This window comes from Necator americanus, chromosome II, assembly GCF_031761385.1.
Source record: "Necator americanus strain Aroian chromosome II, whole genome shotgun sequence".
NCBI classification, from domain to species: domain Eukaryota; kingdom Metazoa; phylum Nematoda; class Chromadorea; order Rhabditida; family Ancylostomatidae; genus Necator; species Necator americanus.
In genome coordinates, this window is record NC_087372.1 from 36,344,156 (window position 1) to 36,369,245 (window position 25,090).

Sequence of the window (25,090 nt, forward strand, 5' to 3'; positions counted from 1 at the left end):
TGTTGTTTGTGTGTATGAAGTGGTGTTCACAAGACAGCAATTGTGAAGTGGATGTACTTGAGGACGAAGGCGATAAGCTTATGGAAGTTAGTGCTTGTATGAGTGTGTATGTGATGTGAGGATGGTGAGTGTGTGTGTGTGTGAGCTTGTCTCTGTTGATTCAATATGTCGATAGCCGTCGAGACGTATTTGTGCGGCGACGGCGGCTGCGTCGTCGACGTTGTCGTCATCCACGTATCACTACGCCGCCGTTTGTGCATTCTGCAGCCAAACGATCGGTGAGCTCAGCTGGAGAGTCGGTGAATTTCGCCGCGCACCGCTAACCTCCGTCGGCGTTTAATTGCGGCGCCATTCGATTTATACTGAAGGATTTCGGTTTACTGTAGACTGTGCTCATACGGTGCTTATCCCAACTACGAAACTGGCTGGTGAGCTTTTTTTGATGTTGTTCTCCGGAATTTTTTTTGGAGATCCTGGCGATAGTTTGATAGGAAGTAGAAATTAAAGAAAGAACACCTTATGCAATCCAGAATTTTGAATGGAAAATGTTTTTTCTTTGGAAGAATGGGACCTATCGTAAAGAATACAGCGGTGACCCAAATAAAAGTCGAGCTTTATATGAGCGGCACGTTTTTATTAATATTCTGCTTATCGTTATTTATATTTACATCTTTTTATTTCATTTCCTGTTGTATCATCATAAGTGACCTGAGATCCATGAGTGATCCGGGATCTTAAGTGATTCAATTTGATCACAAATATGAAATGCAATGTTTCAGCGTCAAATCAGCTACTATTAATTTTGGCGCATCTTGAAAACATAAGAAAAGAAGCAAGTAAAAAAAAAAGGAAAATACAACAAATTTTTGGGGGCCGAGGGAGAGAGAGAGAATAGAGATTTTGGACCGAATTTATTTGCAATCAAGAAGATCCTATTCTAGACATGTCAACTCTATAAAGTGCGAAAGTGGGACGTGTAGAGCATATTGACATTTCTATGTTATAGTGACCGTGAAAATGACACATCCAACTTTTTCCACTATTTTAGCACTTCTGAAACTTTTATTCCAATTTTTTTTTCAAAATTCAGATACACTTAACGATGGTAGTACCGGTAAACACTGTAGAACACTTCAGTTTTGCATTCTATCAGTATTTTTTCATTTGCGCGAATTGTGATTCTGATTTCAGATTGGGAAAAGATCACATTGTCCATCCTTGAGCACGATTTGTTCAGAAAAATCCTTTTTCTTCCCCTGGGTTTCGTTGTAACGTTGACGTCTTCTGATGAAGAAGGGAAACTTCGTCACAACTGAAATATGTTCACCTCTTATTTGCAGTTAAGTCCAATAAGTTCCAATTAAACCATAGGTCAGTAAGATTTTTCCTACATTTTTTTAGAGCTGAATTGTTCCAGAATATCTTACGGTCTCCATTCTTTGTATAAAATGGTCCAGCTGTTTCTGTGTTCTGAAGCTGTGTTTCTTAAGATAATTAGTTCAATGAATTCTACGTAATGTTTTTTTAAAGTATCTTTCTTTCTTTTGTTTATAACTGTTTGAATCGGAAACGTTCAGAACTTGAAGGTGCGAAAAATACAGTCAGAGTGTCTAAAACTGGCGAGTGTTTGCTGTTCCTTGCTCTTTCTTGCTTTGAACGATTTTTCTTTAATTTTCCCAAATGGTATCTTTCTAAACAATAGATGATTTTTGCTGTGATCCTGAATTTTCGAACCATTAATGTTTTGGGCATGTTCTCCTGTACTACCCAAATTCTAGGTTCTTTGACGTGGCCGCTACAAGATAGATTTCTGTCGACCAGCATAGAGTTATGGAGTTATTAGGGAATCTTATTCCTACGTCGAAGCGCCTAATTCATTTGAGACAAAATTGAACGTGATTGCTATCTTTATGGGACGCTCAGAAAATAATGTCCTACCTAAGACTGGTTCAGCTTCTCTTAGAAGTTTCAATCTAAGTGTGCCACGGTTTTTTTTCACCTTCCCCGCAATAGATCCAGTTAATAGTGGTGTCGGTCGGGAGGTGAAGGGAGATTTTCAAAATACGCTCTCATCTAGTCGGTACTTTTCTACTATTCGGTTTTAAATCGCATTTTTCATGTTTTGATGAGCTTTTGGACTGTTTACATTATCATTTTTCACAGATGTTTACCACTTCTTTTACTATATTTATTTTAATTTTTTGTTCTATATTTACTATCATTTTTTGGTTTTTTTTTTAATTTTTCGTTCTGTTTTGCAATATTAAACTGTTAAATTATTGTCGACTTGTTATTGTCACTATCGGAGTGATTGGATAGTTGCACTTGCCAAATTTTAATGAATATTTAAGCGTTCTAAGTGGAAATCTCCTACTTTCATACGAATGAGACACATAAATGAGTTATGTAAGTGTTTTCGTTGCACTTGACAACGCGGTCAATTCTAGCTTATTTATTTTATCCTTAATTATTTTCAGATTTCTACACTTTTCAGATATAAATGTTACTGTTTTTTTTGTACGTAATTTTTTTCGTTTTCTGTTGCTCTTAGTTTGTTAGTAGTGTTTTAAAAAATAATCAATTTTTTTTTGATTTAACAAAAATGTTTATATCATCTACATCTATAATGCTTTGATAGAGTTCAATACGCGATCATATCTTTGTTGGAGTTTCCAATTTCCACAGATTATTCTGAATATATTCACATCTCATCTTAATTTATGTTTTACTAAAAACTACTTATGTGTGCTTAACCTTGAATTGACTTTGAACGTTTTCGTTGCCTTTGTTTGTCTTTTGACGATGCTGTATGTACTATGCTGCGTACAAAATTGAAAAAAAAACAGTAGTGCTCGTCGATTTCGATTAAGTTTCAAGTGTTCTCCAAGGGTCAATTCTTCCGTTGCGTTTCGTGAATATTTCTTTGGCAAAGAAATACTACTGGAGAAGCGGAAAAGATCAGCAGCGTTGTGGTGTTCTGCTGATTTTTTTTGCTTCAATCACTTATTGGTCTTCTTTTTCTTTAAGATTCAGTTTTTTTTTTCAAATCATCTATTGTAAAGAAAGGAAAGGCTAAATAATAACACAACTTGGAAGAATAAGTCCTAGTTCTTAATTTTTTGACCTCCATTGCACTGAGTAGATTTGAATTATTAGTTGCACTTCTTCAAGGTTGACCCTTGTTGTCTCCTAAATGTATTTTTTTCCTAACTCAGACTTTAAGTTGTTAAGTTGGGTCGAGTTGAATCGAGAAGTTCATCTTCTTTCTGTTGGCAACACTTTTTCCGCTTCAGTTATAACGTCGTGAAAAGGTTTTTGTAGAGAATTAAACCTATATGTAGAGATCTGCCTTACAGAGAATATCATATCGTGCTTTTGTTTTCTTTCCGCAGAATCCTCACTCATTTTGCGAAGCTAGTCGAGTCTCGAGCTTATTTTCTGAACCGAAAAGCAAACAGAACCTCTTTCTTCCGTGGACAGCATCAGAGGGTGCGGAAGTCTTAACGCCGTTGACTGTTGATGACCTGCTACAGATAGCCGTGAACAATCCCAGCAGGCAGGCATGTGTTAACGTAGGTTGGGTGTTCGGCGGCGACATATACATCGCGGTCTTCATTTCATGGTAATCCGTATTATGTCCCGTTGGTGAATAAGTCTATTGTGTGTTGTTCGGAGGTGGTGCTGTTGTCGACGATTCAGCAGAGCATTCGACGCGGCATCGATTTTATTAGCATCCTGACGCGATTACGAACAGGTGGGTATTCATCTTAGATGGCTTAGATGGGCTGGTTTAATGTTCTGGTAATGGTGGTGGTGGTGGTGATGTCGGTGGTGGAATGAAAACGGAAAACTTCGCTTCTCAGCCACTTTCCTCACCTTCCTCCTGGATATACACTTGAGTTTCTACAGTTCATGCTCCCTCTTGTTAGGACCTCTGTATGTTGTGTTGAGGCTGTTATAGTGCGATTTCAATCGATTTGATCTTTTTTTTTTGTAAATATTTTAAAGGGATTTTTAAGGATCTAGGGATTTTTTTAAATACCTAAAGATCAAGGGATTGATTCGTAATAATTTGAGTAGCTGTAACGATTGAAGAATTTTTGATAACTCACACCAAATAAGTCTTTTTTCCTCCTTTTCCTCCTTGTGTCCGATTGTACTTTTCAAACAGAAAAAAAAAACAGCTCCGAAATTTTCCATTTGGAAAATCAAACTGAAAATCAAATAATTTTAAATACACAATTTATCCCAATTATCTATTTTTATCTCTGTTATGGGTTCGCCTACTGGCTTTATTTCATCAAATTCTGTGGGAGGAAAACACGCATTTCCAATGAACAAAGAGGGACTCATTCTTGTTTTTATGAAATAGTTTGAACACCTGCTTTCATCGGTCCCACAGTATTGTACAATATCGATTTGATTGAATTGATGAAATCTGACATGTTTTCTTCTGCAGTGCCATCGTTTATTTAGGTGGAGTAAGAATTCCTGGTGGATAGCCGCATTGCAATGTGAATTTGAAATTTATAGGATAGGAAAAGGATTTATAGGAAGATCCAACATTTTCCAGCAGTAGAAAATTACTTCTATGTCCTTGTCTTCACTATTTCACCTTGCTGGCAACGTTCTGAATTGGGTGCTTTCGAAGAAATGATTTAGGAGAAAGATGGATGTACATAGTACAGTTACATTCCGAGCACATATGAAAATTACTCATTTTTTTCCGGGAATTGAACAAAATTTCTGGTTTAACTCCGCTCACATCCTTTGAAACTCAACTGAACGCAGCTAATCATTTTACTACTGTTGATAGATATCCTTTTTTTTTCTTTTGTGGTCTTTTTAGTAGAAAAATGACGTATTCGTACTTTATTACAAGAATGGCGTATTTTTTTTCTTTTGTTGTTTTTCTTTCAGAATGAGAATGTCGTATTCGACGTCATTAGTTGTTTTACGGGATAAACTATCTCTAGAATATCCATTATATTTTCTTTCTTCTTAAAATATTTCACTAATAATAATAATAATAATAACAATAATAGTAATAATAATAATAATAATAATAATAATAGTAATAATAATAAATAATAATAATTTATTTTCTTGTGTTGAGGAAGTTCGGAGAAGTACTACTTTGAGAGAGGATACCAAATAACTAGTTTAAGAAATTTCTAGATAAGAAATAAGTTATTTTAGCACATAAGACGAGATTTCATACCAAGCGATTGGATACCAGATACTAGATATTGAATGTCATTTGCATTTGATCTACGAGAGTGCTCTTTTCATTTCGTTCATTGTTCGTCGTATTGTACTTTATTCATTCAAAAGTACGAATACGTCTGCTGTGTCTAAGCTGGAAAGAGGACGTTCGTCACCGATGAGCAGCATCGCTAGATTAATGTGCACGATCTGGTTTTCATCATCCCGATGCCCGATCGGACGCATAGACGGTTTTCACCTCCACATTACTCGTCAAATTCATTGTTTTCCTAAGTGTCACCGGTTTGAGTGAACGTTTTTCTTCGACTAAAAATAGAGGAGGCATAGAAGATGATGCGCGATAGAATGTTACGGATACTACTGTAGACGACAGTTTTTCGCTTTGATAGACAGGTAGAGCGTAACTCTAACAACGTCATGTCGCTGTCACGCCGTTCTTACTTTGTAGACACATGCCAAATGTAAAATCAATGTCCTTTCTAGTTACTGTTGTAGATAAACCGTGTAACCAGTTGTTGACGCCACCGCTCCCCCCTCCCACTTTCCTCCCCTCCTCTATTTATGGTCTCGCGAATCGAGTTAATGCATAATTTCCCATCTTCTTGTGATTAAACCTTGATCTGGTGCTTTGATCAATATTTTTTTCGGTACATCTTGGCTTTGAGTACATAATCTAGGTTAGAGTACAGAGCGCAGAGCTCTCCTGTAACGAGATGTGCCTATGGATTTCTCAATATTTGCATAGTTTCATGTTTTGCCCGCGTTTTCTCATTGTTAGTTTTCGTTTTCTGTCTGTAGCCGGCGAACGGTAGTGGTGGTGGTGGTGGAGTGGTTCTATCCATTCATCCTGCAGATATTCATCTGGTGGGTTCACGTAATCTCCTTGATTACTGTTAATTTCTTGTGGTAAATGGAAATTCATAAAGATATTGATGTGCTGGTATTTTGCAGCCCGAGCGATATTCATTAGCGTTTTTTTTTTGTTAGTAATGTCTTCTAGTGATCCTCTCTTCCTTCCTGAAAGAATGTCTCCAAAATTGACTTCAAATCTCATATTAACATTGATGTAAATTCACAGGATTTTACAAGAGTATGTAGAAAAAATTATAGTGGCGTTGAAGTCAGTAACCCTGAAAAAAAAATGCTGAGCATAGAGAAGAAACTTATTAAAAGTTAAAAAAAAACTAGACTTAAAAAAGCTAAGTCTATTGAACTGATGGGAATGTTACAAAATTAAATGGAAAAGTGCTACCTCTAAGCGTATTTATTGTCTCGTGCCACTCTATCTACGGATCTCACCCGACTTTCCTATTTTCCCACCACATTTTACGATTTTCCTTCGAAAATAGTAAGGTTTTTGGTTTGTAAAGGTGATGTCTCTGCGTACGCTCATTATTTCTGCTGTAATTTTTGACTTTCTAAAAAATTTCTCTGTCCATAAGCTTTAAAATTTCTGTACAACAAGTTTGGTGTTCCTCTTTGTTCGAATTCTAAGGATTTACATTGGTGTTCCTTCAGAGGCATCTTGCATAGCAGTTTAGAGGTAGATTTTTTTTCTGCGTTTAGGCACATAGAGTCAAATAAAGTCCCAATGTAATAGTGAAGCTCTGACAAGAAGTCTTCAGATTTGAAAAAAATATGAGATTGAATACACTCTGCAACCATAAATTCAGTATGTAAACAGAGATTCTGTTGGGCTCCTGTAAATTTGCAAGAGGTCAAGAGTTTTTGGAAAAAGTGGCGCTATTTCGGCTACATTGTCATGAGTATCACTTTTCAATGGGATTCTTCATATGTGATTGTAAAAATACAGTGTTTTTGTGAATATTAAGATTAAAAATATTAAGATTGTTGCTCAGCCTTTCAAAGTAGTGACATAATGCCTATCGATTAAGATGTCCAATGTTTTCGAGATGCGATTTTTGATTTATTCGTTGCTCGAAAAGCAGCATTTATCCGGCTGAAAAAGACTGACTGCTGAAGATAATTTTGAGAAATCTTCCGCGCTGCACATTTTTTTTCCACTTTTTCTTATCAGCTTTGCAATTTTTCTCATTTCAAATGTTTTTTTTTCCTCATTTCAAAGGGTTTTTCCTTCATTTTCATCGAATGTGCCACAAATAAAGCTCTTCATCTACAGTACTACGTTTGGAATGCTCGTCTTCTCAGATTTCAGTGGAACAAGAGAGAGAGAGTCGTTGATTTTAAAAGTTTCCTATACTTAAGCATTTTCTGAAGTGGTTCAGCAGGTTTTTTCGTTCTAAAAAATGTTGGAAAGATATGTAATGATGAGTGGAATACAAATAGGAACAGGTTTTGGTGGGAACTTTTTTTTTGTGAAGTGCTGACATTTTCAACTTGTCATGTTTTCGTCGAAGATGTTTCTGTATGTAGCGACATCTTGGCGGCATCGGATCTTTTCACATAGGAATTTTATGAGTTAGGCATCATGGATGCCAGGTACCGAGTGGTTTTTCTGTTTGATATTATAACATTTGCGCAATTTTTTTTACAATTTATCTTCAATTTTATATTCAAGTTTTTTAATCTATTTGTATTTTATATTCGTTTATTTATTATATTTTATATATGATAAATAAATGAGTATAAAATATATTGACGATTATTCTCTTATATATGATCCAGGAGCTATATTAGAGTGAAGTATAATAAGTGAATATATAAGTGAATCGCCAAATCTTTTTATCCCTCTGAGTTCCCCGTTTATGCCGATATTCGTTAAAAATTGAATATACTAACGATGTGCGCTAATATAACATTAGTTCATCTTGAATATGCGAAAAAATTCACTAATATTATGTTTCTTAACTGATTGTTTATTTGTGTTCATTTGTTTTACTTGTTAAAATATTTTATTTTCTTTCGAGTATATGCATGGTTGCCTTGTAGTATCAACAGCATAGAATCACACCGTTACTAGTGCATCCATCATTTTGTTAAAGAACGTGCACCCGATTCCATGCGAAGGTATAATCTCATTTTCTCCATGGGTGGTCCTGCAGCGGCTGCACCTAATGGGACGGTTCCCTGAACAACGATGATTGTAGCTCAGTGGTCAATGCCGTTGGTAGCGATGACTGGTTTTACTGCGCTCTGATAGTTCTGCTTGACTGATTGACTGAACATGTTTATTTATTTATTTGTATATTTATTCGAAAATGAACATAAATTTGAAAATTCCCGTAAGTCTGCCATAAAACAAAAACGAGAAAGACCCAAAGTAGTTAGAATTTTGCCAATTTTGAATAGTTTTGATCTTTCAGATTTCGTACAGCAAAGTAGGCCGTTTTCCATTTAGAAAATTTAATTTTCTTAGTTTACTTTCCAGCTGTTCTAGACATGGGTTTTTTTACTACTTTTTTTCCTCCTTTTTTTCCCCTGTCTTAGTGTTTCTTTTTCAAGTAATCTCCTATAATATTGTTTCTACTGCTCGTGCGATTGCCACTTTTTATAAGTTCTCTTTTCCGGTGTAGTCCTAAATTGTCACCTTTCCCAAATGACTTCGTGAGAAAAATTTCTCTAGGTAAGCACAGTTGTCTTCGATTACAATATTATTCATGAGAATCGCTGAGGACTATGATTTTATGGCATTAGCATAATTGCAATAACCTGGAATTTTCGTGAATATAAAAAAAAGTCGCGCCTCGAAACGTTCCCGAGGCGAGAACGAGTCTGAATAGAAGTAGAACGGTCGTTGTGCACCGTATCTATAGTTGCAGTTGTATTATTAAAATTATAAGAACACCTTTTCTCCGGACCTGTTCAACTTCTTCATATCGAGAACAAAGGAATCGTTTCGCATGCTGGTCGCAATTACAGACCCCATTTTCCACACCAGTATCGTTTTCTCGCCAAGAGTTGGAACAAGAGATTGGGGTATCGGTTGAAAATATCAAATTTTATTTAAAATTCTTATTTATATTCAAAATTTTCCTCCTAAAATTTATTTATTTAAAATTTTCTTGAAATAAAAAAAAATTTAAGGAGAGAAATTGCTGTGGTATACTAGATGGTGTTGACAGTTGTAATCACTTTCCTTACTGTCTTACCAATAACTCAACGAAAAGTGGTTTTATAGGTTTTCGGGTATGATCGTATGCATAGTTAACCTATTTGAAAAAGGTTCGCACTGTAAAGTAGTCTAGTTTTGTTTAGTTTCTCATAAGAAGTCTATTTGAGGAACTCCATCCGTAGTTTTTCGTCCGGTTACACCTTCCATGTTCCAATTTATAGTATAGCACTTGTTTTCTTAAGAGGAAACCAGTTGCTTTCAATTTTCTTAGTGAAGTCTTGGGAAGATGTCTTTTTACTTTCATGTTATTGTATTTTTGCTTTATTTTGAAACTATACAACAGTAAGAGAACGAAGTAAAATTTACCACACCAGAAATTTGACGATGTTGGGATCCTTGGGACGAAAATATTATGTTAAGAGTTTAGATCACGAGTACGATTATGCGCATTTCTTTCCAATTGTCCTCAATAACGGTGTGAGAAGTAGCGCCGTTGTTGACCAAATCTCCCTACGAGGCAACGTGTTACTTGTGCGAGCGCAGACATACACGCTGCCTATGCGAACAAACGGACAATCCATGCTGCTGATGCTGCTCCTCTCGCTTGGGATACACGCGCGTAGACGCGTACAGCAATGGCTACACTCGCATAGGCGGCAAACACGGCGTTATTAGGTGCATCGTAACCATTAATCTATTTGGTCTATTTTGAAAGCATTAATCGATCAACAAGGACGTTTTTCACACTGTTTTTCAAGAAAATGACGAGGAACTGTAAGTGATCTCGCTAATACTCTTGATCTACACTTCTAACCTTATTTTTCCGTGGAGAAATCATCAGTTCCAATCGCGTGCTGTGGTGCGTTTAATGGAGGAGCATTTATCGGAAAGCGGAACGAGCAGTGAGTCGTGGTCTATTTGCATTGAATACGCCACCGTCGTGGATCTACAACCGGTTCTTCACGAAGGTTTTTGCCCGCACCGTCACCATATCGCGTGTTCCCTTTTGCTAGAGCCACTCGATAGTAGCTGGTGTACATATCAGAAATCTCCCAACGAATGTGCTTCCAAAGGCACATGGACCCGATCTGCTCCATGATTTTCGATTGAAGAAGACCTGCGGGCTGTCGACTTCTACAAATACTGTTGATTCGTGGTGTTTAAGATGATGTACAACGGAATTCCCGTCTATTCAGTTCAGAATAGTGATGTGTGTGAGTGCGAGTTCGTAATATTTCTCGAAACATTGCTGCCAATCCCGTTGGCGCTGTCTGTTTGCTTAATTGATATTGTACATTGATCGCAGGATGATAACGCTGGATGCACGGAAATACACTGATTCGTGGGCTTCCCCGTTAGGATTCTTCAGGCCTACTGAAAGTTCTCGGCGTTTCTCTAAGCGAACTTGTTTCTGATTTTTTGGGAGACTGAGCCTAACTTTATTTCCGAGGTTTTCTTTCTCAGCACAAAGTCGTGTTGTTGATGAATAGTGGCTTAGAAATTAGCTCAGATTCTAGTAATTGCTGGTTTTCTACTTCAGACGAGTGTGACTGTAGGAGAAGTCACAGTAGCGAGTTTTTTTTTTGAGTAATGAATCTCCGGAAAAGTTGAATGATTCAGTAAAAACTCTGATTGAAGATACCGTAATGCTGACTTTTGTGGTCTGCTCACATTAATCATTGTTATTGTATATGGTATAGTTGTGTTTGTTCTCTTATTTCATTGTTTCATTTCGTATTCACAAAAGTTTGGAATCGAACCTAAATTACTCAGCATGTTTCGCAACTCGTCGATTTGAGGAGAGGAACAGGTTTTTTCCGTAGAGGACTTTTTCACAAAGAGGAGGAATATTCACATTCTATGCGATTTAGTGGACTTTACAGTTACATACCATTGTGGAATAGTAATTTTACAAATTTTAGAAAACGATGAAATTCAAAGCTCGTGGCCAGTATCTGCGTTTGAAAGTTGGGAAAATTTTAATATGTATTCAAAAATTTTGTTATGTAATAATTTATTCTTCGAATGAATTATTTATACCTTTGATCTCTGGACGATCTTGACTATTATCCATAGCTGTAACATCGTATGATTGACTAGTAGAATAGTTTTTGAAATGAAAAACTTGGTCTCTTGGAGAGAGAGGCTTGACATCGGTACCGAACAGGTACTATTAAGTGTAAATAGAGGAGAAATAGGAGGTTGAGCTTAATTTCTAGCAGCCACTATCCTAACCTTCACTTTATTCAGATGTAATAGCCGGTTTGTCCATACATTCGGTGGATTTGGATGACGTGCCTGAGGCAATGATCGCTGGTACCGGCGGTAATAAGCGTCGGAGTATTGGTGAGTATTTGCCTTGAAATGTAGAATTTTTAGCATTGGTTTTTTATAACGTTCATTTTTGTTGTTTGTTTTTCGAAAAAGTTCAATTTATTGAATTTAGCTGCTTGTTCTGAGGTTATTATACCTGTTTAGTTTTTATTTTATTTATTTTCCTGTGATCTCCTCTTTCGTCTAATTCTCTTTTGCAACAATCAGTAAAGCAACTCCTATCGCCATTCTTCTTTTCTGAATGCTATACACTAAAATTCATCAAATTTTCAGCTTTGTGATTATCACGAAGATGATGATCATGATCAGATCCCGTTTCAGCGAGTTCATGCTCATCAGCAACCGGGGACTCGGTCAAGGGTGATAACGGCAGCAGCGTATTTACTGGCGCTACGAACACCGAAGGCATTGATGGTGTCTCAGCGGGTCGAGCGGCTGCGATTGCAGCTCTCACAAGGATAATCTGCTCAAAACGGACCAGTGAAAAACTTCCCAATCATCAGCTGGCTAATTTTTTGTCCACCATACACGATGCATTGATTGAGGTAAGGTTTTAGTTCACAATTTATTGTGTTTTCTCTACACATTCTTGTTTCCTCCTTTTCTCCGTGCTTTCTGGATTATAACCTACTTACCTTTAATCAATGCTATTTATTGTTAGCAATTCGAGATGTGCCTTTCTGTGTTGCGAACATTTCGAGATTATTGTTTATTCTAGTTTTCCTTACTTTTTATGTTAAGAACTGTTACTGTTAGAATCTGTACATTTCTTTTCAGAAGGATCGACTAGTTCTTTGTTCATTGTTCTATTATGGACAGAATCTGTTCCGGCTTGGACTAACTGGTGTGGAGACTATACTGCCGCATTATCTTTTTGCACTGGACATTATACTAATTGAAAGCGCCAAATTGAGGTAGTTTAGTGTAGTTTTTCGAGTTATTCTTCTATTTGATTTCCTTTGATTGCTTTTCGTTCCTTCGGTTTTAATCATTCTTAGCTTTTCTACTTTTTATGTTAAAAAAAAGTGCTTTGAATTTGACGTACATCACTCGTAAGAGAATTTCCTCTTTTCCTGATTTTATCCTTTATAGGTTGCATCCTTCGATACCTGAAGTAGAAATGCGACGAGCGTGTCTTCGAGCGTTGTCGTCCGTTGTATGTTGGCCTACGACTTTTGGAATGAGCAAGATACCGCGTGAGTTAGATGTTACTCGCTAACCATACTAAATCTTGTTTTTCTTTTTCTTGCTGGTTTTTTTTTAATGACAATGACAAACCTATTATTGATTTTATGCGAGTAAACTAGTTTTTATTTTTTTTTTGCATTTATTTTTTTGTTTTTTTTTCGTTTTTTTCCCCATTTTTCTTCTACAAATGAATCATCACTGGTTTTTCTGATACTTTCTTTTGCAACAAAAAAAAAACCATTTTGAATCTGGCCATTACTCATTTTTTGTATGAGTAAATCAGTATACCTATTTAAATCTCTCAAAGTCCAATGAAAGGTTAATCTACACTAATTTGCTGCAGGTTCAGTCTTCTCATGCCTCCAATCTGCGTGATTGTTTGTATTAGGGATGGGTATACTATTTAGCTAAGAGAAGACATTAAGTCTTTGAATAAATGTGAATAAATGTGATGCATTTGGTACTCAAAATTCTGGTGTGGTCTCACTTCTTGGATGTTTTACCAGTTTTTATTCAGAGAATGAAGTCATAAAATACATTCCTCTCCTGTTACTGTATGTTTTCAGAACTTCCAGAAAGCTCAAATCTGAAATCTTCCGCAACCACCTATCTACAACTACGATCTAGGATTTACAAGACATTAGTGTTCAGCTTGAGAAATGAGACAGATCCTGTGAATTTGCATTTAACACTAGGTAAGTATTTATTACGCTTATTGTTCCTTTATGGGGTCTTCCCACAGTCTCATTTATACGATTTTTTTGATGATAAAATAAAAGATGTGTTTTGAAATGTTTCCAGCAATGTGCACAGTTCTAATGGAGGAAAGTTGTTCATATGATCTTGGACTCACCGACGAACAAACCGCAGAAATGATTCGAATGGTCACGCAGCAGCATGGAAATCAAACACCAGAGAAAGGTATTCTACTAATTCTAATATCTCTCATATTTGTGTTCTTCTATGGAAAAATGGAGTAGAAACAGTGTATTTGTATCCAGTAATACTAAATACTTTACGAATACTTTACAATCCTTTGCAGGACTGTGTGTTTCATTCGTCAGAGGATTAGTATCAGCAATATGCGACAGAATTTGTCGTCCTGAATGGGCTGGTGAACATTCAGTATCGTTGGCTGCTATTGATGTGATGAACAGTTTGTCACATTTGCATCCGACAGTGTTGTTTAATAATAGTATGTCTAGTCCTATTTTTATTCTTTGTTGTTTAATTTTTCCAGAATTTATTTGATTAGCAACGCTATTTTTTTTCTTTTTGCAGAGGACGTTTCCACAGGATCTCTTATAGTTGCGTCTTTATGTCGCTTTATTGAAACACAACTTGGCAAACCTCCTCCTCTGCATTCGAAAGATCTGCACTCAACAGTAAGCTCGACCTGTTGAATCTTCTTTTTTTTTTCTGTTTCGACATCTAATTCATTTTCTTGTATGACAATATCTTTATTGTATTCCGGCTTTTTTTTTTTTTGAAGATATCAGAAACTATAAACCTCGTCCGTAAACTTATTGCATCCTTGCTACGAAAAACTGTAAACTTCGTTCGAAAAGTCTACTTTTCTAGAAGTCGATTTTTACCGGTTGTTTCCTAAGAATACGGAAAGTTGCCTAAAATGTAATAGATTGATTTTGTGAGGTTGATATAGAGAAGAAAAAATACATGTAAGTGAGGCATTCCTTTTTTTCTTCAGCTTCAAGGTTTGACTGCCTTTAGCGTCATATCTTTAATATTTTGTGATACTTTGTAATACCGTTCACTTGAGTGTGTATAGTCTGTAATTAAAATCAGTTATGTTAATGTTTTGAGCATTAGTTCTCGAAAATTCCTCTCTGAAACAGCGCTTAACTACTCTTACAAGTGTCATAAACGTTCTACCTCCACATTATTTTGCTCCAAGTTTCGTTTTCGTTTTCAGGTAGTGGCAGCGTACAGTTCCATAGCCGTGTGGCTGAATGCCGCACCGATTTTGGCCGAATGTGAGAGCGTTTTAAATACAGTAGCTGAAGCTGTACAGTTGGGAGTTACAGGAACGAAGAAAAAAGATGTGAGCCGAGACTTTTCTGTTGACTGTTTCTTCATTAATCTTCTAGTTTTTTTTTTTCTTTTTTCGTCCTGGAGAAGTATATTTCCTTACATTTCCTTAATTCAGAGTTCTCTCGAGGAATCTAAAGCGGCCAGTAAGCGTGTGCTCGAAGCTGCAGAGTACTTGATGTATTCGTTGTTTTCTGTAGTGGTGAGTGCTTTTCCTCCTATGTTTCACGTCTCGATTTTGTTTTACGCCTATTTCCATAGTTTGAAAAAGAGTTCCCATCCATTCTATGTTTAGGGACGAAGCGGTCAAGCTATTTGTGATGAACGTCGCTTACTTTACACATATGGTCCAGCAGCAATTGATACAACTAAATTTATGCATGTGATAATAAATGGTGACACATTGTTCTCACTTCATGAAGCGTCACACATACCAGCTTTAGCGGATGGTGAGAATTAAATGGTGTTTTCGGAGAGGGTAAGCTTTATTCGTACTTTTTTTAAAGGATGCCCATGTGTACTGTACGTCAAGAGATCGCCAATGCAACCTGCGTCAGTCGGTGTTGCACAGCTCCGTCCACATCCTGAAGGTTATCAACCTGATCAGCTACCGCCACCGACTCCGATGGCCAGCACTTTTGAGAGCTGTAAGTTTCTTTTTTTCAAGAAATTTCTAAATGTTTTCACTTATTTTATTTTCTTCGTATACTTATGAAACTTCAAATACTTCAACTATCCTATATGAAAGGGTTCTGAAACTTATTTCACCAAGTTGGTGTAGAATACAGGGATGCAGTTTCCTTCTTTCATTTATTTGGTTTTTTTTAAATATTCCATCAGTTAAATAGTGGTGATTTTGAGCGAAAAAAGATTCAACCTTCTCTCAAATATCAAAGCCTTCCGATGCGTTGTCAATGACATCAACATCTACAGGTATGGTGATAGCATGGTTGTTTTTATTATTCTTTAGTCTGTTTCTATGTACCTGTTTTTTTTTCTCTTCTTGCTGTTCTTTCCCGTTATTGCCGTTTTTCACTGGTCGTGTTTCCTTTGAAATCCCATACGGGTACGCTGTTGTAGTATCTTGAGTAGAAATCGCAAGATATGTCATTTTTTAAAGAATGATTTAATTTTGAATTTTATTTTGAAGCGTTTAAAAGACCTGCTATTGGTAATCACTCAACTGTTATACCACGAAATTTCACTGAATGCCTCTAACAATTTCTGTCCCTTATTAGCATAAAACTCACGGTTAGGATGAGCTATATTGTACTGATTTTTTTTCCGCACAGCGCTCCATACCTGTTGCGAACAACAGGTATGGAGCGCTGTGCGGAAAAAAATCAGTACAATATAGGTGGCTAGTATCGAATCAGCACGAACTGTAACTGCAGTTCCAATATCTTCAACTCCTGGTAGGTGAAATGGTGTCGTACTTTACTTATTTCACTTTCTTACGTATTCTTATTTTTATTTGAACTGATTAGTGGAAACTATTCGAATATCTGTTAGATATGATAGTAACATTACCAGATGCTGTATCAACTCGGTCCACTGTCTCAGCACCGCAGTTATCCTCTAGTGCGAAGAATCTCACCCAACCTGCTAACATAGGACATCAATTTGAAACGCCTCCTGAGTTTCTTAAAGTCACGTGCAAACTGTAAGCGTAGCAGAATAGATAGTATTTATAACAAACGCTTCGAATTGGCTTCATGGTAACACTTATTGGTGTATTTTTTCCTCGAACTTGCAGAATGTTCAAGAATTTAGTAGCAAGGTTGCTTAAAATTCGTTATTGAAGTATTTTCCGTGAAGTAATCTAAAAGATGTCCTTGCAATTTTATGTTGTGCTCTGATGATAACCACTTTTCTGTTCTATTACTTTCTATTACTGTTAATATTTCATTATAAAATCTTTTTTGTATTATAAATTTATTCCATTCTATTTTTAAATTCTAACTCGATAATCACAACTAGCATAACAATTATTTTCAGCTACGTCAACCACAAGTGGATTGTCATCGACTACACAAGGCAGCCAATCGTCAAATCGGTCGGTAGCAACTGGTTCGATTCTGAGCGGTGTAACGGTGACTAGTATCGAATCAGCACGAACTGTAACTGCAGTTCCAATATCTTCAACTCCTGGTAGGTGAAATTGTGTCGTACTTTACAGATTTCACTTTCTTACGTATTCTTCTTTGGATTTATTTGAACTGATTAGTGGAAACTATTGGATTATCTGTTAGATATGATACTAATGTTTCCAGATGCTGTATCAACTCGGTCCACTGTCTCAGCACCGCAGTTATCCTCTAGTGCGAAGAATCCTACCCAACCTGCTAACATAGGGCATCAATTTGAAACGCCTCCTGAGTTCCTTAAAGTCACGTGCAAACTGTAAGCGTAGCAGAATAGATAGTATTTATAACAAACGCTTCGAATTCACCTCATTTAGGGATACGACAGTTCGACCCTTAGAAGCAACGAAAGAGACGGATGCCATAGAGGCGGAGTTACGAAGAATTGACGCCGAGACTCCCGAGGAAAAAGCACGTCGTGAGAAGAACCGATGGACACTGATGAATGAGGAAAACAGACGTGTGAAACCAGCTTTGTGAGTTTTTTTCAAGTAATTGTAGTAAGAAATGTATTGTTTTATTCTCATTGCATTGGTTTTATTTTCGTCTTGATGGGGATTTTGTGTTCCTCTTTCTGTACGTCTGATGTCATATTGATCTGAATTGCCTTCTTATCAATTCTCCTTTCGTTTTTCTAGGAGGTCACATGCATTATTTGCGCTGTTTTTGTAGAAGCACTTTTTATGTATCAAGTCTAAGTTTTAGTTCAGAAGTACGCATTGGTTCTTTTTCTCCACTTCTATGACATTTCTGCTATTTAAAATCGCTCTTTAGAAGTCCTGCGACATGCAAATCGATCCGTATCTTGCTCTACGATATGGGTCTTGTGGATCGGGAAGTGTTTGGAAAAGATATCGTGTGCTTGGATAGCGGTCAGAGGTATGTTATTCCTCTTCTTGTTGTTTTACCTACCTCGTCGTCAATTATTGCTTTCACTTGCAGGTTCTTTTCGGTCGGTTATGTTCCTTTTTCACATTTTCTTAAATTGTAGCTCTGATTTCTACCGTGATCTCCATGATCTTGTCGATAGTTGTCCGGCGCGGGCACTTCACACCACCCACATCTTTTACGTTAAGGAAGGACAACGTTCTGCGGTGGATATTCTGGATAATGCGGTACGAATATCAGTTTTTCTGTTCCGTTCTTATCCCTTGATAAGATCTGCTGTATAACTAATGTCTAAGACATCCTAAGAAGACTTCCTTGAGCTTTTTTTTACCATTACAACATGGTGAACATCACCCTACTATGCTGTAAGGTTCGAAACGTTATCTTCATACTTTCTAATTTTCTCTGATCTAGTTTCCTCTCTGTCCATCTGTTTCTAATTCGTTATTTTTTGTTTGAAGTTTACAACCTTTTTCTTTTGTAGTGAATCTGCCGTGATGGAAAATCTCATTTAGTTTCATTGCTACAATTCTTTACTTAAACAATAACTGAAACAGATTGTTTAAACGACAAACTTAAATGAGGTCATCGACAGTTTCTTTCTTTTGCTAAAAAGGGAATAATTCCAGTAGAAGAACCAAATCTATAATCTTACTATTCTAGTATTAATAAAGAAAATCTCAAGTTTGATAATTCTCTCTTTCAGCTGAATGTGCACAATACAAAACCGGATTTCTGTGGATTCTTAGCAGGACTAGGCGAAGGAGTAGAAATTGGACTACACGATTCATGGACTGGTCATTGGTCAACAGCTTTCAGTAGTGAAAGAAGTAAGTATTTGGTAGGGTAGATTCTGACTTATTTACATCAAACAATGAAAAAGACTAACGCACAGGTAATTTGAAAGTAAATGAGTTCCACTATATTTAGTTTATGTCAACTTTTAGTGAAAATAGGTTTATTTATCTTCCGTTAAGGTCCGGTTGTAATATGTCAAATATGAATTCGTAGTTAAAAATAATTCTTTTCAGAGCCATTGGAAGAATCCGATGCTGTAGATCACTACATTATCGACGGAGTAACTCATGCTTTATGGTGGGCGGACGCAGGCTGTGAACTAGCGTTTGTTCTACCAACTGAAAGAAGTCTTAGGGTATTCAAACAAGACTTAGCGTCACCTGCTACAAGTTCAAGACGTAAGAGATCATTTCTTGTTCAGTTTTTTCTCGGTTTTAGACTTTGAAGTTTTCGTTTTTAAGGTTTTTTTTTTCATGTACCCATCTTTCAGTTTCGCATCTATGGTTTGTTTACTTTGTCTGTGACATTTGTTTTTAGTTTTGAGTTTCGTTTTTTCTTTTTCTATCAAAAGTCAGCAGTTGTTTAGGAGGTTCAAGCAAAACTCCGTCTGCTATGTCTGGTTCCTCGGATGAAGTAAAGGCGGACGGGTTCGTTGATTTAGAATCCCTGATCTGTTTACTTTACTTATGATATTCATTTGTATTTAATTATAAGTGTCATTGTTCTCTAAATTCCTGTTTGCAGTCATTCCGATGTGTTTCTCGATGTGGGTCGGAAGAAAGGTACCGGTTCAACCACTGGAAGTGATCGTGATGGATTATTGTCGTACGGTGGAGGTGGATCAAGCATGGGTAACTCACCACCGTCGCGAAGAAGTGCCGATTTGCGAGTAATGCTGGTTTGGCTGGAAAGGGCTGAGGATATGCTGCATTTCCCTGTCGGTGAGCCCTATGAATGGTTCTATATTTTTGGTTTTTTTTTCGCTTTTTTTGTTTTTAGAATTCCCTTATTTTCACGTTTCTCTTCTCAAAGAAGAAAGGAAGTAATGTAGTAGATATTCGATGTTAATTTATTGCGTTTTGTAAAGGAAAGCGTACAAAATGAAAAAAAAAAACCCAACGAAAATATCAGGACGTGAAGACATCTGTTTTTTTTTCAACGATATTAATGATGGACTACAACCTAGCAACGTAATTCAGATGAGCTGCTAAGTGCATGTGATGACGGTGGCGAGAAACCACCATTGTCGGGTGTTGAACGGCCAGCTCACCTTGTAATTTTCATCCACCAAGTGGAGCCAGGATTAGTGCACATAAGAACGAGAGGATCACCGAATAGGTATTTCTAACTTTTGACTTCTACTGAAATCACGGATTGTTTTTTTTTTCTGATTTTTATTTCTATCTTTAAGTTTGTAGTCTTGGAATGATTTTCCTTTGATAGTGAGTAAGCTATGAGATGATGTTTTTTTACTGTCCAAATCCTAATGTTAAAGGTTCGGCGAAGCAGGACCGTTGTGTGATTCTATGGCAGTTTCAATGGCGTCACTTCCATCATTTGTTCGGTTAACTGTGCTTAACATCGTTAGACGTAACGTGGCGGAAATAGAGAAGTGAGTTGATTACGTAGCGATTTTTTTCCGGTACCTGCTGATTTTTTCGAATCCTTTTTCACCAGAGCCGTTACGCTATAGCGTAGATCCTACTCACAACTTTTTTGCAATGTTTATTTTTGAAATTTCAGTTACCAGTTCACACATACCAAAAGAAAGCAAGCTATTGTGGATTTGGGAAAGAAGTATGCTGCAAATTTAACCTACGAGGATTTCTTGCTACGTCTTATGTCTTGGTAGTACTCACTGTTATTTAGTGGTTCATTCGGGCCAGACTCATAATTCAGGGTTTATTCATCTCGGTTTCGTAAACTTAACTTGAAGCATAGTATATTTGTCGTCATAGGTGCGATGGGAGGAGCCGGATCCTCATCCTCAGGTGACGGGGGTCTAGCTCACGGGGTGCAGCTCAAGTGATGAGAATCCTTTTCCCGACTGTCTAAATGTGAAGGGGATCGCGGCACCGGCTCCGACTATCGCATGTATATTTGACGTGATTTTACGATATACGATTTCCTTAAAGAGGTTGGGAGAAATCGAGTGGATTCGATTTCTTTAGTAGTTGTTAAGAACAGCTCGGAGAAATCCGAAGAATTGTACAGGTTAGCTAACGGACTTGAAAGAGAACTTGACGGTGGTATCTAGGCTACGTAGTTGTATTGTTTTCCCTTACGAGGCAGAGACGCAGAGGAGTACTTCGGCCGTCTGCACTCTCACCATACGTTAATAATATCAATCTATTTAGCTTTTCGTGCAGGTAAATGAGTGCAACATACTTTATTTGCTTTGAATGGAATTTTAAGCAATTGATCTGCTAAAGTGATTTTCACACTCTCTCGGCAAACTTTGCATTTTGTTATTGGAATTGTTGTTTCTATTGGTTTTTTTTCTTAATTTTTTTTTGTCATCATATGCGGTAATTTGATGTGGCTTCGCGCGTATTGCCTGATTAACCTCGGTGCCTTTGCTGCGATCGCGTCCCTGAAAAGTTTCCAGAGATGAGATGTTCAGATTCTAGACGATTTTTTCTTTGCTCTTCTTCTTCTCAAATAACTTATTCTTGACATCTATTTTGTTAATCCCTAAAATTATTTATTGAGCCTGTGATGTACAATGAATGTGATATTTACGATTTTGTTACATATTTAGAGGATTACAGTTTAAGAATTTGATTACATTAGACGGTGGACATTTAGGAACAAAAAGTTACAGTAGGAAATAGAACTAGAGAGTGGAAGGTGTAGTTACGAGGTAGTCGAAGAATCTAGAGGAGGCGATGAGAGTCGCAGAATAATAATAATAATAATATTATAATAATAATATACAATATATAGCATGTGAAATCATGAAGATCATTGGAATTGAATCTATTCGCATGCGAGAACTGATCCCAGCTTAAAATCATGCATATTACTTTACATATTACGATGAAAAGTTCTGCAGTGAAAAAAAAAAAACATCGTCTTAAAAGGACTACTATAGCCTTAGCAATGAGTGAATATTCCGAAAGTCATATAAAAAAGAAGTGAAGAGGAGACGGATATGAGTTCTCGCAATGAAGGATGATTGTAGTGTGTGGAGGTATTTCAGCATAACGGGTAGGTACGATAAGTAATGTTTAAGTCATAACCACTACTGCGTTTTGACCTCAAAAACCATAAAAATTCTGAAATCCTCAATTCTTGTGGAGTTGATCAAATATCAGCATTGAGGCGTGGTCTGCAGCTGGCTGCTTAGAAATCTGTTCAGAAAGAGGAAAAGTAACTCGTAGAATTAGAGAGCAGGAACTTAGAGCTTTGCTCACAACCTTGGTCTTTCATTGGATCACCTTGTAGAAGTTATGGGACCAAAATAACTTGAAAGAATTGAAGTAATTTGATTGAAAGTGAAACAAGAATGGACGGAGATGGTTCTGCTGACCTTATTAGTTTTATGGATCTCAAAGGATGTTCTCTGAGTCGTGTATGAGGTCAAATCGTCTAAAACCATTGTTGAAATGATAAGTGGTGTTATGTACTTATTCTATTATTCAAAATTTTTTAAGATATCCGAATTCAACACGAGAAAGTTCTGGATTCATTTGGATATGCGGGTCAATTTTTTTTAAAGGGGAAAAAAACGAACGTGAAATTTTTCCAAACAACTTGAAATTATTAGTTTATCTAATGTTAGAGTTGTTTTGAGTCGCTCTGAGTCGCTAGAGTTAATCTGGAAAGGTGGATGTAGCGAAGTTGGTAAGAAGTCGCGCTACGACTGCACGATCGATCGGAGGTTCGAATCCGCCGTAGTGCCAACCAAGCCTTTCTCCTTTACGGGTCGATGGCAGACTTGTCTGGAATATGGCATGGTGGAGGCAGCAGTTGCAACCGGGTTGGGACCGTCGCAAACTCGCAGCGATGGGTGGTTTTGATAGGGGTTTTACCACTCCACCACTCCTAGTCGCTACGCTCCAACGCAGCGCCTCGAGAGAAGCCGCGTACGCAACTACCTACGTGTTTCATGTCGTTTTGACCCTACCATACAAAAAATACACAAAAGTTCGAAGTTGTCAGTTTTGACAACACACATTCCTTTTGTTTTTGATGGTAAACTCTTAATTTTGCGGTTATTTCGGCTCAGCACCTTCAACGGAACGCTATAATGACTTGTCAAAAAAAAAGAAAACGTTCGGCTCTTTTTCACCATTAATTAGTTGTAAAATAGCTGGATATCACCGCCTTTTCTGGAATAGTTTTTTCTGATATAGTTTTCTGGAAGTCGAAGCAGAAGATATCATAATTCCTGCAAAATATTTCGACCCGATAATCATTTCCTTGAAAGTAATCGGATTTTGAAGTGGGTACTTTGCCAGAAAACGATAAAAGTGAAGTTTATGGAATTTTTCATACATTTGGCGAGGTTTGCGCATATTCAGCATAGAAATATTGTACCACAATGCGGATATTTTGCCCCAAAGTCCACAGCTATGAACGCTTACGTGCTAGTCAATATTTCCAGTGTAAATTTACGAATAAAACTATGCAAAATCACTGGATAAATGTCCCCGTTTGGTCACTGTCGGGAAACTCGTCCAACGACATGGACGAGTTTCCTGCGACGCTAATGAATTAATTGGATGGTGTTTTCCTAGCCGATCGTATTACCGCTTATTTTTTGCGGTAATCTTTGGGAAAAGGCCAGTAGGATCCGACAGAGATCAGTAGAATTTTAGCGTCATCAGTTCCGAAAAACACATTTCCTTTATCGTCGGTTTCCCAGCCAGCACGTTGAAATGCATTTTGTGTGGTCTCTTCCGGAGGACAAGCCTGAAAATCAATAAATCGATTGCAGCAATTAATCATTAGATGACAATCGATGCATACCGTCGTAGGAGGAACAGCTGTAGTTGTTGTAGGTATTCCAAGTAGGTTATTGACACAATTCATACAGAAAGCGTTGAAGCCGACCGGTTGGTTCGGTACTGGCACGGGTTGGAGGATAGATGGATCGACAAATAGTAGTAGGAGTAGGATGGGATGAATGAGAGAGAATTTGGAGATCATTTCTGGAACATAAGCTGAGGAGACATTCAGGAAAAGCGATGAAATTGGTATTAGTAAAGTACGAACGATTGGAGGAGCATAAACTGAGAGGCTAATGATTTGTTAGGTGCGATTGGCCCGTTGGTTTGTTTCAATCCAGTGATTTCCAGGGTTTCTATTGTTTTGTCGTGGGAAAATAGGGCCTATAATTCAATTTGTAAACTTTTAGGAGTTCATAGAAAAAAGAAAAGTAGAAAAAACTTGAATTCCTATTAAATTACTCTACTTATTTTTATTCAAATTAATTAATCAAATTTATTTCTTCTTTAAGTCAAATTTACTTTTAATTACTGGATACTATTTCGAATTGCTGTCAAACACGTTGCGGATCCTAGAAGGATGGATGTGCCAGGGTCATTGTCCTTTTTTTGTTGCGAATTATTGTTTTTTTACAGCATATTTTACACTACTATTAAGAAGTGTATTATAATACCACTATGCATTGCACCTACTGTTTTTTTAGCGTTATTTTGATGTTGATAATATAAGATTATTAATAATATATAATATTAACAAGTAATAATAATAAAATAGCTATAGTAATATCAATACGAAATAATAATGGGTTGGTGTAGTGTAGTGGTTAGGGGTCCCGCTTCGTGCACGATCGATCAGAGGTTCGAATCCTCCCTGGTGCTCAATAAGCCTTTCATCCCTTCGGGGTCGATAAATTCGTACCAGACTTGTCTGGGAGGATAAAAACACTGACTTGACACATTGGCTAGCCACCGCAAGTCACTGTATGGGCCGGTTACACGTTCGTAAACCTCAAACGATTCTGAATTGAAGTGAACGTGGGGGGCGAAGGTCCCAAGCGGATTGATTAACGCAAGACGCTTTATCCTTTATTCTTAATAAAAATAATTTCAATAATAATATCAAGATGGAGACTATTACTTAAAATTTAAGGGAATAAAGACAACAGTTTTCGAATAAGAACTTAAAAGATTTACTAAATTCAGATGAGAATAGATCCGCGTTTTTAACGAAAAAATAAAAATAAAGACCCGTGTACGCTTAGATATTACGGATAGAAAGACTAGGAAAAGGACAATGCGACGCTCCTTATAGGGATAAATGGCCGCCTGGATGACAAATGATCACCCGTATCGTATGGTATATCGATATTGATATAGAGAAACTGATCCGAACGGACTCACACTTGGTGAAACGATATGGTGCGGAGAATTTCGCGTCATTTTTGTTGCAAGAGCGATTTTTTTGAGGAGGAGAAAAA

At 37.0% G+C, this 25,090-nt stretch overlaps 2 protein-coding genes across 2 annotated transcripts in view; one reads left to right on the forward strand and one right to left on the reverse strand.

The window, feature by feature from the left end:
* The window catches only part of RB195_020565 (uncharacterized protein), a gene marked incomplete at both ends in the record, with an annotated part of 32,186 nt that extends 11,674 nt beyond the window's left edge, over positions 1 to 20,512 (forward strand). The window contains 24 exons of the mRNA XM_064188923.1: positions 11,510 to 11,605; positions 11,915 to 12,138; positions 12,371 to 12,507; positions 12,686 to 12,789; positions 13,348 to 13,476; positions 13,583 to 13,702; positions 13,824 to 13,976; positions 14,063 to 14,166; positions 14,715 to 14,843; positions 14,949 to 15,032; positions 15,126 to 15,279; positions 15,337 to 15,477; positions 16,829 to 16,981; positions 17,104 to 17,233; positions 17,292 to 17,450; positions 17,749 to 17,853; positions 17,966 to 18,089; positions 18,569 to 18,692; positions 18,894 to 19,058; positions 19,247 to 19,307; positions 19,405 to 19,601; positions 19,860 to 19,998; positions 20,156 to 20,272; positions 20,404 to 20,512. Of these exons, the coding sequence (XP_064044804.1) occupies positions 11,510 to 11,605; positions 11,915 to 12,138; positions 12,371 to 12,507; positions 12,686 to 12,789; positions 13,348 to 13,476; positions 13,583 to 13,702; positions 13,824 to 13,976; positions 14,063 to 14,166; positions 14,715 to 14,843; positions 14,949 to 15,032; positions 15,126 to 15,279; positions 15,337 to 15,477; positions 16,829 to 16,981; positions 17,104 to 17,233; positions 17,292 to 17,450; positions 17,749 to 17,853; positions 17,966 to 18,089; positions 18,569 to 18,692; positions 18,894 to 19,058; positions 19,247 to 19,307; positions 19,405 to 19,601; positions 19,860 to 19,998; positions 20,156 to 20,272; positions 20,404 to 20,512 (3,158 nt within the window). The remainder of the gene's footprint in view (positions 1 to 11,509; positions 11,606 to 11,914; positions 12,139 to 12,370; positions 12,508 to 12,685; positions 12,790 to 13,347; positions 13,477 to 13,582; positions 13,703 to 13,823; positions 13,977 to 14,062; positions 14,167 to 14,714; positions 14,844 to 14,948; positions 15,033 to 15,125; positions 15,280 to 15,336; positions 15,478 to 16,828; positions 16,982 to 17,103; positions 17,234 to 17,291; positions 17,451 to 17,748; positions 17,854 to 17,965; positions 18,090 to 18,568; positions 18,693 to 18,893; positions 19,059 to 19,246; positions 19,308 to 19,404; positions 19,602 to 19,859; positions 19,999 to 20,155; positions 20,273 to 20,403) is intronic.
* A 2,906-nt stretch (positions 20,513 to 23,418) lies between these two features.
* RB195_020566 (uncharacterized protein) lies at positions 23,419 to 23,814 on the reverse strand (the record flags this gene model as incomplete). Its single annotated transcript, XM_064188924.1, has 2 exons — positions 23,419 to 23,577; positions 23,635 to 23,814. 2 exons carry the CDS (start codon positions 23,812 to 23,814, stop codon positions 23,419 to 23,421), a joined length of 339 nt encoding a protein of 112 aa, XP_064044805.1.
* Between the last annotated feature and the right edge of the window lie 1,276 nt (positions 23,815 to 25,090).